The 14,222-nt window shown below is 36.9% G+C and overlaps 2 protein-coding genes across 2 annotated transcripts; one reads left to right on the top strand and one right to left on the bottom strand.

Annotated features, from left to right (window-relative positions):
- Nucleotides 1-51: 51 nt before the first annotated feature.
- Nucleotides 52-6,402, top strand: LOC123677745 (symplekin). Its single transcript, XM_045614438.1, has 11 exons — nucleotides 52-249; nucleotides 415-611; nucleotides 664-1,053; nucleotides 1,130-1,416; nucleotides 1,478-1,938; nucleotides 2,634-2,924; nucleotides 4,224-5,045; nucleotides 5,101-5,298; nucleotides 5,528-5,686; nucleotides 5,744-6,064; nucleotides 6,251-6,402. Exons 1-11 carry the CDS (start codon nucleotides 208-210, stop codon nucleotides 6,311-6,313), a joined length of 3,231 nt encoding a protein of 1,076 aa, XP_045470394.1. The 5' UTR covers nucleotides 52-207; the 3' UTR covers nucleotides 6,314-6,402.
- Nucleotides 6,325-13,175, bottom strand: LOC123677746 (coiled-coil domain-containing protein 39-like). The gene is made up of 10 exons (XM_045614439.1): nucleotides 12,876-13,175; nucleotides 12,389-12,806; nucleotides 12,014-12,315; nucleotides 10,269-10,700; nucleotides 10,079-10,204; nucleotides 9,728-10,021; nucleotides 8,187-8,562; nucleotides 8,013-8,120; nucleotides 7,762-7,952; nucleotides 6,325-6,766 (listed from the first exon to the last, which is right to left on the bottom strand). Exons 1-10 carry the CDS (start codon nucleotides 13,098-13,100, stop codon nucleotides 6,410-6,412), a joined length of 2,829 nt encoding a protein of 942 aa, XP_045470395.1. The 5' UTR covers nucleotides 13,101-13,175; the 3' UTR covers nucleotides 6,325-6,409.
- Nucleotides 13,176-14,222: the final 1,047 nt, after the last annotated feature.

Below are 14,222 nucleotides of genomic sequence, written 5' to 3' on the forward strand. Positions count from 1 at the left end.
ACTATACCATAGATTACTTAGATTTTCGAAGTATTCTGTGGTTTGACGTATAAATAACCTACAACATAATTGCCTCTGAAAGTGGAAAAAGGAAGATTCAACTTTCTATCGTATACATTTATTCATTATTGAATATAAAATGTTTAATAGATAAAAAATTTAATTTTTAGGACTAGGACGTGTTTTCCTTCTAAACATATTTTTAGAATGAATTCTGACGAGACAAATAATTTCGAAGACGAGCAATCGGTACTTGTTTTATATCAACAATATCCATTATTGTTTTCTTTACTACTCTTTTATATGCCTTTCTTAAATTCTAAAATTCGTATGAAGTCTAAATAAATATCTTAAAAAAAATTGACTTTAAATCATGGTATTACTTATTCAATAAGAGCTAAATTTTTTTTTCAGTTGGTTGAATGGTTCAATGAAATAGGACTTTCCGAAAACAATGCCGAAAAATTGGAATATTTTTTTAAAATCCAGGAGATGCTTCTACGCAAATCTCCGAATTTGTTATCGAAATATCTGTCCAACGTGTTGAATTTCACAACAAATAAAAGTGGAGATTTGAAGAAAGCGTTGGTAGGATTCATTGAGGAACTATGGTAAGCTTCATATGTAATGAACTAGTTTTACAAATAACATTTTAATTTTTAGTAAATTGAAGGAGACTTATTTACCTGTTGTTATTGTAAACCTGTACATGCTCTTGTGTGATGAATCTATTGCAGTTCAGAAACGAGTTATTCAAGCAGCTATAACAATATACAGAAAAATGCTAGCTTGGCTGTGTAAAGCCCCTCACATAACAGAAGAAATGAATGAAGGTTGGACACAATTGAATCAGATTAAACGAGAAATTACAAACATGATAGATAGTGACAATGATGGTATCAGAACAAGTGCTGTAAAATTTTTAGAATGTGTTATTTTATTACAAACTTATCCAGATGAGATTGAAAATAGAAAGCAGAATGACTTTTCCTTGGATGATGTTCCTCTTACCCTAAAAATAGCAAGAAGACGAAAATTGGAGGAGGAAGCTAGGTAGAATTAGCATTGAATTAGTTTTTATCATAAAAAGACAAGAATGTTTTTGCAAATTATCAGATTTATTTTTCAGCTCTTTATTTGAGGTTTTACTGAAGTTCCATAATTCAACCCACATTAGCAGTGCGAACCTATTAACATGTCTTGGTGTATTGACAAATTTGGCTAAAACAAGAGCCGAGTTAATGTCAAAAGTTGTATCAGCCATTATTAGTTTGTACAAAAATCTACCGCCTACACTGAGTACCACTCAAGTAAACTCTGTGCGAAAAAAACTGAAAACAGAATTAACTGGGTTAATGAAACATCCCGGTGCATCGGACTACATTGAACAGATTACCCCAATTTTGATAGAATTAGGTTTGTTGTTTTTTGTTCCCTATAGTTTCAGCTTTTATTATTGAAAATTTTCTGCTTCTAGGCTGTTCTCAGAGCGAAATAAACAGAATGCTCCCCAAGACGGAAGAACGAAAGAGATATGCCAAAAGGACACTATCTTTTGAGTCCCTCCAGCTGCACCAACCCAAACGGAAAAAAGTTGAGGATCATATCAATGTCGAGTTTGAAGATTTCCAAGAAAAAAGACTGACACCGCAAGAAATCAATGAAAAATTTGTGTTGGAGAAATTGAATCTGCTGAAAGTGGTTGAGATCGTAGAGGTTACTCTTGTAGAGTTGCCGGACAATATGCCGTCTTCTTTTGCCAAGGATTATGATAAGTTGCTCAAAGCTGGATCGGTTGGCAATGAAGAAATTACCGTGATGATGCTGGCTACCTTGCTTACCGAAAATGGTTTGGGTCCTGGGGGACCTGTTGTGGAATCAAATGACAGCAAGAAGAGAGAAAGAGAAAATGACGATGACAAGGGTGATGAAGATAAGGTAGATTATAAAATTTTTTATTTAAAGTTTAGTTTGTTGATGGGCTGAATCCGTTAAATAGTTAATGAAATTTTGTAATCGGAATGATACCCATCTGATCGAACTAAAATTCAGAAATGGCAAAACAGAGATTCATGCTAAATTTCACTTAAAGTTAAATTTGTACAACTTTGAAACTCACCCTGTATAAAGATCATAAATAAAATGAGCCATTCAAAAATTTAACTATACAGCTTTCACACAGAATTTTAATAATAGGAAAATGCAGTTATTATTTAAAAAAAAAAATTTAATTTCATTAGAGATGTCGATATACAAATTTGGTTTTAATATACCTATTTATGCCTCTGATTTCATAACTGAACAAGTTATTTTCCTTTGGTTAATCCCTTTAGATATTCATCATATCGTCGGCTAAGAGTGTAAATCTGCTAAGTCCATTTTGAACAATTTCACAGGAGACCAAAAAAACCGTACAGTACAGTGTTATAATAATAATAATAAGAGAGTTTATTCATGAAAATACATTCAATAGAGTTTATTGAATGTATTTTCATGAATAAACTCTCTTATTATTATTATTATAACACTGTACTGTACGGTTTTTTTGGTCTCCTGTGAAATTGTTCAAAATGGACTTAGCAGATTTACACTCTTAGCCGACGATATATATTTAATCATAAATTTCCTTTCAGGCAAAAAAAGATAAGATCAAAATTCCTCGTATAAAAACCTTGAAGTTGGGCGAAGTAATAAAACCTTTAGAGAGAGAAACAAAAGAAAACATGCTTGTTGGATCAGTTAAGCGATTGTTATCTTGCGAAAATATAGTCAGTCGTAATTTACATCAAAAGATAATTGCCACGTTGGCTGCATCTTTTTGTCCACTGGTTAAGGAAACGATTATCACATTTCTAATCAATGATTTGAGGGCCCATGTCGATATCGCCTTAGCCTGGTTGTTTGAGGAATACAGTATAATGCAGGTAATATATGCAAATTTTCAGCTCAAAATTATGATTAGTTTTCAGTAAACGTCAAATAGGCCAGCTTGGTGAATCACCCTGTATTACTTATGCACTTTTGCTGATTTATGAAAAACTTGAAATCAATTAATAAATTCTGTAACATTTGTAGAAATTATTTTGCATTTACCTCATAAGGAAGTGAATCATCTACGACTTTATAACCGGTGTTTTTTTTCGAGGTATATAACTTTAAGTTGGCATTACTGTTCAAGAAGGCGACCGATTTAATAGCTGTCAAGTGTTTTATTCTCAGTTTGGTTTGGCAATTCATCATGAATAGACTCACGCCTGAACAACGCTTGCAAACAGTGCAATTTTATTTCTAAAATAATGGTTCTGTGCGGAATACGTATCGCGCACTACGTCCATTTTATTTTGTTTAGCGATGAAGCGCACTTCTGGTTGAATGGCTACGTCAACAAACAAAACTGCCGCATTTGGAGTGTATGTCGAAACACCGTTACATCCAGAAAAACTGACTGTTTGGTGCGCTTTATGGGCTGGTGGAATCATTGGTCCGTACTTCTTCAAAAACGATGATGGCCAGAACGTTACAGTCAATGGTGATCAGTATAGAGCCATGATTACTAACTTTTTCATTCCTGAATTGAACAACCATGATGTCCAGGAGCTGTGGTTCCAACAAGACGGCGCAACATGTCACACAGCTCGTGCCACAATTGATTTATTGAAAGACACGTTTGGTGACCGCCTAATTTCACGTTTTGGACCTGTGAATTGGCCTCCAAGATCTTGTGATTTAACACCGCTAGACTACTTTCTGTGGGGCTATGTAATGTCATTGGTCTATGCGGATAAGCCACAAACCCTTGACCATTTGGAAGACAACATTCGCCGTGTTATTGCCGATATACGGCCACAAATGTTGGAAAAAGTCATCGAAAATTGGACGTCCAGATTGGACTACATCCGAGCCAGCCGTGGCGGTCATATACCAGAAATCAAATTTAAAATGTAATGCCACAAGATTATCTTGCGGATAAATAAAATTCATGTCAATCGAATAATCCATCGTTGTTTTATTGCAATTTAAAGTTCTATAGCTCTAAAAAAACACCCTTTATAATTCAACCTTAAATCTCTTTAAAATATTGTGATTTGAAAGAATCAAAGAGGAATAATTTAATTTTTTAAAATAATTGCGTATTTCATAGTGCTTGATGCTAATTTCGTATAGTTTTATGGATCAACGAGCCTATAACTTAGAAATTTCAAAATTTCAATTTTGTTTCTCAGGGATTTTCCAGGAAACCTCCCTTAAGGAAAGATGCTAAAATTGATCAATCATATAATATTCTGCTGTGCACCCTAGTGAGCACAGCCTCAAACGACTCGTTCATCCTGAGTAAACTTCTTTTGGAGGCACCCCTAGTGACGGAAGAGGCTCTGGACCAGGTGAAAGTTCTGTGCAGAGACGAAAAGAGGTGCGAATGGGTGTTGGCACTCCTGAAAGACCTGACCTTGAGCAAACCACCGAAACAACTGACGTTCCTCAACGTGCTCCTTCTGTTCAGTACGTATGAACAGAATTTTGTTCGAGATTGCGCTTTGAAACATATCTTGGAGTTGCACAAGAGGGAAGATTTGAAGGTGATCATTGAAGAATTCGCCAGGATGAACTTGGAATTCTTGAAACTGAAGAGACCGCCAGAGGGCCTTTGCGGTTTCAATCAGGGAAGATTGAAGAGCGAATCTTGGGGCGATGATTTCATCAAAGCCTGTTTGTTACCCTTTATTTCTCTGCTTCCCGCAGACCAAGTTCTGATCCACGACCTGGCAGATATCTACGTACAAACTAGTGCCGATATCAAGAGGATTATTTTGAGACTGCTGGATACGCCTATCAAGGAGATGGGTATGCATTCTCCGGAACTATTCAAAGTAATGAAGGAATGCTCCAAAGGTTCGGAAACTCTAGTTACTAGGATAATTCACATCCTCACCGAGAAAGAACCTCCGACTGCCGAACTGGTGCAGATCGTCAGAGATTTATATAGCTCTAAAGTGTCAGACGTTCGGTTCCTTATTCCTGTTCTCAACGGTTTGTCCAAGAAAGAGGTAATGAGATTTTATCTATCTGATGATTTAAGATTGATTTGAGTTCTTTTTCCAGATTTTGACGGCTTTGCCAAAACTAATAAAGCTCAACCCGGTTGTTGTCAAAGAGGTGTTCAACAGACTTCTTGGTTCGCATGGTGACAGCCCAGTGTCGCCAACCGAATTATTGGTTTCTCTACACACCATTGATACTTCCAAAGCTGATCTCAAAACTGTTATTAAGGCCACTTCTTTGTGTCTTCAAGACAAACAGGTAAGTTTTTTGTCTGTAAAACAACATTTTTCACGATAATTTGGTGGTACCTTTATGTTGGTAAGATGACACTTCTGTCTAATGGAAGCCGACAGGTATTCAGGGATACCAATATGAATGAATGTAATCACTTGAAATGCATTTATAATTCATTTTATTATATTTGGAATAGTAGTTCAAATGTAAAAAAAATTAAAAGAATTCTTATTTGAATTAATTTTATTTATAGATTTTTACGCAAGAAGTTATGGCTGTAGTGTTGCAACAACTTATGGAGCAAACTCCTTTGCCAACTCTGCTGATGAGGACTGTTATTCAAGCTCTTGGAAGTTATCCTAGATTGTCAGGGTTCGTCATGAACATTCTTCAGCGACTAATCATCAAACAAGTAAAGAACTTTGATTTTTTGAATTGACAATTTAAATTTATACCTCATTTTTTTAAGGTATGGAAACAAAAAGTTGTTTGGGAAGGTTTCATAAAATGCTGTCAGAGGACAAAACCTCAAAGCTTTGCTGTATTGATGCAGTTGCCTCCGCCTCAATTAACGGAAGCTCTAAATATGTGTCCAGAGCTGAGGGTGCCTCTGAAGGATCATATATTGTCCTTAACCGAGGGACAGCTTGCACACATTCCTTCAGCTGTAAAGGAGATTTTACTGAATACTTATAGGCCGCTAACTGGACAAGAGACTGCTCCTGCAGTTGGGTTGCCACCTTCCAACCAAAGCATGCTTCCGCCAATGGATACTATTCCAAATACGATGGTAAGTTGATAATTATCCTAATATAAAAATTCTCTACCACAGGTTATGGGCCCAAGTCTCCACAGTACTTTATTTTTGGTCTTGTAACACTGAGATATAATATGAGTTTTCTGTAGACTTGAAAGCTGAAGCAACCACACTCTTATCTGTTGAATTGTTACTAGAATAAGTTTCTTTTTTTTTAAGGTACCACCGCCAGTAGTTGCTCCTGCCATGGCAACAGAACCTTTACCTCCCGGGATGGAATGATACAAATATTGTATAGTGAATCAGATTTTATATGTTAAAAATTCTCAGATAAGTATATTTGAATAAAAAAAAATTTTATAAAATAAGAATCATTGATTATTTCTTGGTGGTTCCATCGAACGATAACACCAAATTTGAAACCGATACAGCACTGGAACATTGGCAGGAACCAGATTGATCCTCCTTAAGTGACAAATGTAAGCTTGTCTTACTCTCCGCTGAGCTCCTTGTCGATTTTATGTCTGACGATAGAGTAGACTGAAAATCGCTCGAGGAATATGAGATGTCGCTGAACTTGGAAGATACAATTTTCATATTGGGTAATTTAATGTTGTATTGTTCAGCGGAGCTTTCCAAAGCCCTTTTCAGTTGGTAATCGGTCTCTGCTATGTGACAAAGCTTTTCCAGCCCATTCTTATTGGCCTCTGACATTTGTTGCACTTCCAAATCTCTCTAAAATAAGCCGATGTATACAGGCTGTTTCGTGAGTGATTGGAAATATTTCAACTACAAAATTATAAATATTATTTTCAATACAGGGTGGCCATTTGAAAACGAAACAGACGAGATTACAGACGAAATAAAGTTTTTCGATAGAAATGCTCGGACAGGTCGATTTCTGTTTCGAGGGGGACAACTTAAGATGTAGGTTACGGACGCATAGCGCTTCAACCCTTGCTGCTACAACCCCCACCCCCAATTTTTGAATAGGGAAGATGGGGTGAGTGATACATCAATTTAAAGGTATTTTTATACTGATTTCAGCACAGTAATTGTTTTTTCATTTTATGCATTAGTTCTCGAAATATTCATGCGTTAGTTAGTTAGGAAGGAAGCCACAGTCATGGTTGTTTTGAAGCTCAAAATGTCGATTTTTCACAAAACGCTACAAGTGCCATGAAAACACCACTTCATTTTCAAATGCTTAGTTAAGAATATTTCGAGAACTAATGCATAAAATGAAAAAACAATTACTGTGCTGAAATCAGTATAAAAATACCTTTCAAATGAGGTATCACTCACCCCATCTTCCCTATTCAAAATTTGGGGGTGAGGGTTGTAGTAGCAAGGGTTGAAGCGCTATGCGTCCGTAACCTACATCTTAAATTGTCCCCCTCGAAACAGAAATCGACCTGTCCGAGCATTTCTATCGAAAAACTTCATTTCGTCTGTAATCTCGTCTGTTTCCTTTTCAAATGGCCACCCTGTATATAAATTCTACGAATTTAGGCTGAATAAACGTTTCCCGCTACCACCAGAGGCGTACGTCGGGGCTTCTGACTGATTGAACCTGCCCAAATTCTACGCCACTGGCGGAATTGTTATTTTTCAGTTTTTCAAGTTCAAGGTATTTCTCAAGATGTTTCAAGTTAAACATGCTTAATATTTTAAAGGTGGAATATTTCCTGTAGAGTAAAATGGATTTGAAAATTAGGAAAACTTCTCACGTCGTATTTGGCCAGTGTTTCTAGTTTCAGTTTTTTCTCCACTTTCCTCAACAAATTTTCGGTCCTTTTGACCTTTTCCTGTTTATCTCTCAATTCGTTCTGTATCTTGTTGAATTCCGCTTCCAATTCTGCAAGGGAGGATTCCAAGTCTTTCCTGTTCTTTTTCAGTTCTTCCATTTCATTTTTCAGTTCTGAAAAAATCAATACATTTTTTCAGTGTGCGTTATTTTTGGAATTTATCAAATATTAACCTTTCAGCTCATCTTTCTCACTTGCCAAGTTTTTTCTGAGTATTCTTTGTTGATCGGTTAATTCGACAAACTTTTTCTGTAAGCTTTCCATCGTTTGAGCTTCCTTATCTGCAAGATTCCACATTCAAAGTAAAGGGTCAAATTGGAAAAAAAAAAATACATTTGTATTCATACCTGTGTCTTCTACCTCGCTCAAGCTTTTTTTGTAAGCTGCGTTGGTGAGATTGACTATTTTCAGTGTGTTCTCCATAGCTACGATTTCTTTCTCGATTCTGTTTATCTTGTCATCAAGAAAATCGCCGCGTTGCTGCAAAAAATACTTATCTTGGGCAGCTTTCAACTTGTAGTGGGTAACTGATAGAGTTTGGCCATCTTCGTCAGTTCCTAAAGACATGGTCACCAGGTGGTATTTACTCTGGAGTTGATCCACTTTCAATTCTCTGCTCTTGTAATCCATTCTCAATCTACCTCGATCTTCTTCGAGGTTGCGTTTTTGGACATGCAACAGTTCCGTTTTGCTTTTCACCTCAAGCTCTCTTTCTCGCATGGCCTAACATTTCAACAGTATTATACAGGAATATACCAGGATAATGTTTTAGGATAATAGGTGAAATATAGGCAACATTGTTACACACTTTAGAACGAAACAAATGAGTTTTGTAGATTAGCTTACCAAAAAAATAACCTCAACATTAGAATTAGGTATATAACTTTAAGTTGGCATTACTGTTCAAGATGGCGACCGATTTAACAGCTGTTAAGTGATTTATTCTCAGTTTGGTTTGGCAATTCATCATGAATAGACTCACGCCTGAACAACGCTTGCAAAAAGTGCAATTTTATTTCGAAAATAATGGTTCTGTGCGGAATACGTATCGCGCACTACGTCCATTTTATTTTGTTTCGCAATGAAGCGCACTTCTGGTTGAATGGCTACGTCAACAAACAAAACTGCCGCATTTGGAGTGAAGCTAATTCTCAAGTGTATGTCGAAACACCGTTACATCCAGAAAAACTGACTGTTTGGTGCGTTTTATGGGCTGGTGGAATCATTGGTCCGTACTTCTTCAAAAACGATGATGGCCAGAACGTTACAGTCAATGGTGATCGGTATAGAGCTATGATTCCTAACTTTTTCATTCCTGAATTGAACAACCATGATGTCCAAGAGCTGTGGTTTCAACAAGACGGCGCAACATGTCACACAGCTCGTGCCACAATCGATTTATTGAAAGACACGTTTGGAGACCGCCTAATTCCTCGTTTTAGACCTGTGAATTGGCCTTCAAGATCTTGTGATTTATCACCGCTAGACTACTTTCTGTGGGGCTATGTAAAGTCATTGGTCTATGCGGATAAGCCACAAACCCTTGACCATTTGGAAGATAACATTCGCCGTGTTATTGCCGATATACGGCCACAAATGTTGGAAAAAGTAATCGAAAATTGGACGTCCAGATTGGACTACATCCGAGCCAGCCGTGGCGGTCATATGCCAGAAATCATATTTAAAATGTAATGCCACAAGATTATCTTGCGGATAAATAAAATTCATGTCAATCGAATAATCCATCGTTGTTTTATTGCAATTTAAAGTTCTATAGCTCTAAAAAAAAACACTTTTTATAATGCAGTTCTATAATTAGGTCCGAAACAAGCCTTGAAATAGCAAAGTGTGATAAGGTGTTGAAAGAATCATAGAAATCAGCTTTTACCTGTTCCAAATTAAGTTTCATCTTTTGCAGGTTGTATATCTCGTTCTCCTCCTTCTTCATGTTCTGGTCGAACTGTTTGAGCCTCAAAATCAATATGTTCTCCTCGACTTGCTTTTCCTGAGCCGAAGACTTCGCAGCGGCTACCTGTTTCAAACCACCCTCGTAATCTAATTTCTCATTTTGCAATTTGTTGTGTAGAATGGTCAGTTTCTGCTCGTCGTTGGTGATGGCAGTCGTCAGTCTACGCATCTCGTCCTGAATCCTCGATATCTGGTCTTGCAGGAGGGTTTTCGTCTGCGAACGACAAAAGTTAGGTTAGTTGAGGTTAGGTGCGTCTATTGAACCGCCTACCTCTGTCTGTTCTGCGTAATCCTTCTCCAACGCTTTGATTTTGTTGTAGTTTTCTTCGTCGTCGTCGGTATTTTTCTGTTGTTCTATCAGGGCCAGTTTCTCTTCCAGCTGATCGATTTTGAATTCCTAGAATTGAACATTTTGTGTTGGAATAAAGGTGCTACCAAAACTTTAATATGTGTATGCTCACCATGTTGTAAATGATCTCTTTCCTCTTGTCTACATTGGCTTGCGCTTCCTTTGTCATCTTCTGGAGACCGTCGACCAGCGTTGCCAGATTGGCTATTTCCAACTCCTTATTACCGCTGATCTCTATCTGTTCGCTGAGTTTCGATTGTACTCGAAACAAGACCTGCGATAGCCTATCGCTGTCGCTCAAGAAGACCTGATGTTGTCTCGCCTCAAAGTCGATCAACCTCTCTAGATGCTTGCATCGGTCTGACATGCTCATATTTGCTATTTCCAAGTTTTCGTATTTCTCCTTCAGTTTCTCGATCTTCTTCTCCATGTTTATCGTGTCTTCGTATTTGTTCTCCATTTCTTTTTTGAGCGTTTTCGCCCTGCATCTTTCGTTCTCTAGGTCGTTCGCTGTTTTTGTTACTTGTCGCTTCATGCTGTTTTCCTGTCGATGAGTTAAATTATTCTTTCAATTTTGCGACACGGTTACTGAGTACTTCATGACAACATGATAACACAGTACTTAAGTCTAAGAAATCTGCGGCTGAGGCTCATCGAATGCTCTCAAATACCTATAGTGAGGCCGCTATTAGTGAAAGAACGTGCCGAGAGAGGTTTCAACGCTTCAAGAACGGTGATTTTGACGTTGAAGACCAGCATGGCGGTGAAAGAGAGAAGGTTTTCGAAGATGCAGGAATATAGGCATTATTTGATCAAGGCTCGTGTCAAATGCAACAAGAATGGACAGGATCATTGGGAGTGACGCAAAAAAGCCATTTCAAAACGCCTGCCGTACGAGTTGAAGCCGAGATATGTTGAACGGCGTTTGTTTGCTTACGAACAGTTGCTTGCAAAGCAAAGATGAAAGGGATTTCTGCATTGCATTGTGACTGGAGACGGCAAATGGGTTCATCACGATAATCCCAAACGCAGAAAATCATGGGGATATCCCGGCCATGCTTCCACGTCGACGGCCAAACCGAATACTCACGGTTCCAAGGTCATGCTCAGTGTTTGGTGGGACCAGCTCGGCTTAGTGTATCATGAGTTGTTAAAACCGACTGTAACAATCACAGGCGATTGTTATCGAAAGCAATTCATGCGTTTGAGTCCAGCATTGAAAGACAAACAGCCACAATACAACGAGAGACATGATAGAATGATTTTACAGCATGACAATGCTCGACCCCATGTTGCGAAAGTGGTCAAGACATACTTGGAAACGTTGAAATGGGAAGTTCTACCCCACCCGCCGTATTCTCCAGACGTTGCTGCTTCGGACTATCACTTGTTTCGATCAATGGCACACGACCCGGCTGACCTGTACTTCCGGTCTTATGAAGAAGTAAAAAATTTTATCGATTCGTGGATCACTTCAAAAGATGATCAGTTTTTAAATTTTATCCCTTCTTGGATCCTATCCGACCCGCCGTATTCTCCAGACGTTGCTCTCTCGGAATATCACTTGTTTCGATCAATGACACACGGCCTGGTTGACCAGCACTTCCGGTCTTATGAAGAAGTAAAAAATTTGATCGATTCGTGGAACACTTCAAAAGATGACCAGTTTTTTCAACGCTGGATTCGTATGCTGCCCGAAATATGGGAAAAAGTACTGGACAGCGATTTTATTTATTTATTGAATCCCTTACAAACACCTTCTAGAAAGTAATTTTGCAGCCTCAAACAGGAGTGATCTGTGTGCTGACAGAATAATGAAATTATAAACATTAGGAACTTATCATGATGACTACTCACCTCGCTGTTCAGAAACAGAACATACTGGATGACTTTGTCCATATCCCTTTGATACCTGGAATATTGAGAGTTCAGCTCTTCATTCTCTCTTTCTACATCTTTGTTATTGTTTTTCGCTATGTTGAGAATGTCTTCTTCGTTCTTCATCGTTTCTTTTTCTTTTTCCGTTGCTTCTATTGTATCCAGTAACTTGTCTTGTTGCGTTGAGATGGCGGCATCTCTTTGATGGAGAATCTTGACAGTTTCCTTCCATTGCTTCACCAGAGAAGTCCTTTCGGCTATTTGGCTTTGTATAGTTTTACCTTGTAAGTAATTGAGAAAAAATTTATATTAATAGCGCCGCTGAGTTTAATAATAATGTTGAGTATTATTCACCTGTTCTTTCTAAAACAGACTCGTAATTTATCAGATCGTTGACCATTTTTGCAACCGTCTTCTGCCTCTGCATGTATTCCAACTGCAAACTGGCTCTTTTTGCTTCCAGCTCTATAAATTTTTTCTCGTCTTGTTTGGAGAACTTTTTTAACATGTTATTGTCTTCGTCCCTTTTTTTTAATGATTCCTCCCACGCTTTCAAAGCTTCTTCGTCCCAGAAAGTTTCCTTCTTGATTTTATCTATTTTCTCCATATTCCTTTTGATTTCTACTCTTTTCTCTTCATTCTTTTCTTTGATTTCTTTCGCCTTTTTGTTGTTGTCCCCAATATCGTGTACCAAACGTGTCTTTTCGGCCGTCGCTATACGCAAATAGTGATTTTCTGTATCAAACTGTTGCTTGTGAGCCGAAATCAGTTTCTTAAAGAATAAATTCAGTTACAAATTGAATAAATTAAAGAAGGAGCAAGTGATAAAAAATGTTGTTACCTCCACCTGCTCACTCTCCTGTGAAACAAACTTAAAATGCCTCTCCAAAGCGTCATGCTTTTGAGAAGTTAATTCAAATTCGTTTTTGGCCTTCAACTTGGCCAAGGTCAACCTAGCGACCTGTTCCTCTAAAGCTCTGTTTTCATCATTGGCAACTGGTATTTGAAAACCATCGTTCCAACCTAATTTTTTAAGGATATCTTTGAGAAAGTCAGACTGCATCATCTTGAGAAAATTCGACAACTATTCTAGACCTTATTTTGATTCATTCATGTGAAGGTTTGTGTCATTCGAGACGAGTTTCCATGGAAACGGTTGCCTAAGTTACCACCACTGATAAGTATTTGTATTCAAGATATTTGGTATTTTTCATCTATGTTGATTCCATAAAATAAAATTTGCGTCTATCTTTTCTAGTAGTATATAAGAAAAATTCAGTGAAATATTCAATTGAATTTTATTTATCCTAATCTTAGACTAAATATGATATATAGTCTAATATTAGCCTATATATGATATAATAGTCTAAGATCGTAACGTATGAATAGAGCAAAGCTCTTCTGTTCTAAATTAACATACTTTGGAGATACACCCTGTATATTCAAACAATAGAGAATTATGGTGGACCTTTATAAACCTGTTATAAATCTTATTCCAACTAATTAAATCTCCCCAATAATTTTTTTGAGAGTTAAATTTCAAAATATGAGAGATTGTTGACTATCTGAAAAAGTTTCATAGTGGCATTCATACGTTTCTAGAAAAATTATATGTTATCTTGTGGCCCCTTTGGGAATTAAAACTTTTTGAGGATCTACTTCAGATTTGGACCCTCAACTTTCATTGAGTTTGGACCAGTTAAGTATGATAAATTAAATGAAATTAATTAAATTAACACTTCTGAGTATCTTATAAATTGATTTTTCTATATGAAATGAAAATGAATTCATTCTTCCGACTATCTGTTCATCTTTCAAATATCATTTTTAATTTCATTGATAATCTACAATTATTAATGAATATGATAATCGATTTGAAAAAGAAACGAATAATTATTTGATAAGTTTTGAAGCGAATGTCATTATTTTTGTTTTAGGTTATATATGGAGCATAGAATATTATACAATTCAATATATGATCTGTGCTCTTACAAGTTTTAAGCGTTCTTGAATGATTGGAGACATATTTGAACCTGTGAATGTTCAATGTAAAAAATGGATCATCATGAATCAATACTAAGAAAAATAAATTTAAAAAATGTGTATGCATCTTTAAAACATCGGCGAAGAGACCAAAAGGACTGAAGACGAATTGGCAACGCGTCAAAATCTGTAGAAGGTACGCACA

This window comes from Harmonia axyridis, chromosome 4, assembly GCF_914767665.1.
Source record: "Harmonia axyridis chromosome 4, icHarAxyr1.1, whole genome shotgun sequence".
Taxonomy (NCBI): Eukaryota; Metazoa; Arthropoda; class Insecta; order Coleoptera; family Coccinellidae; genus Harmonia; species Harmonia axyridis.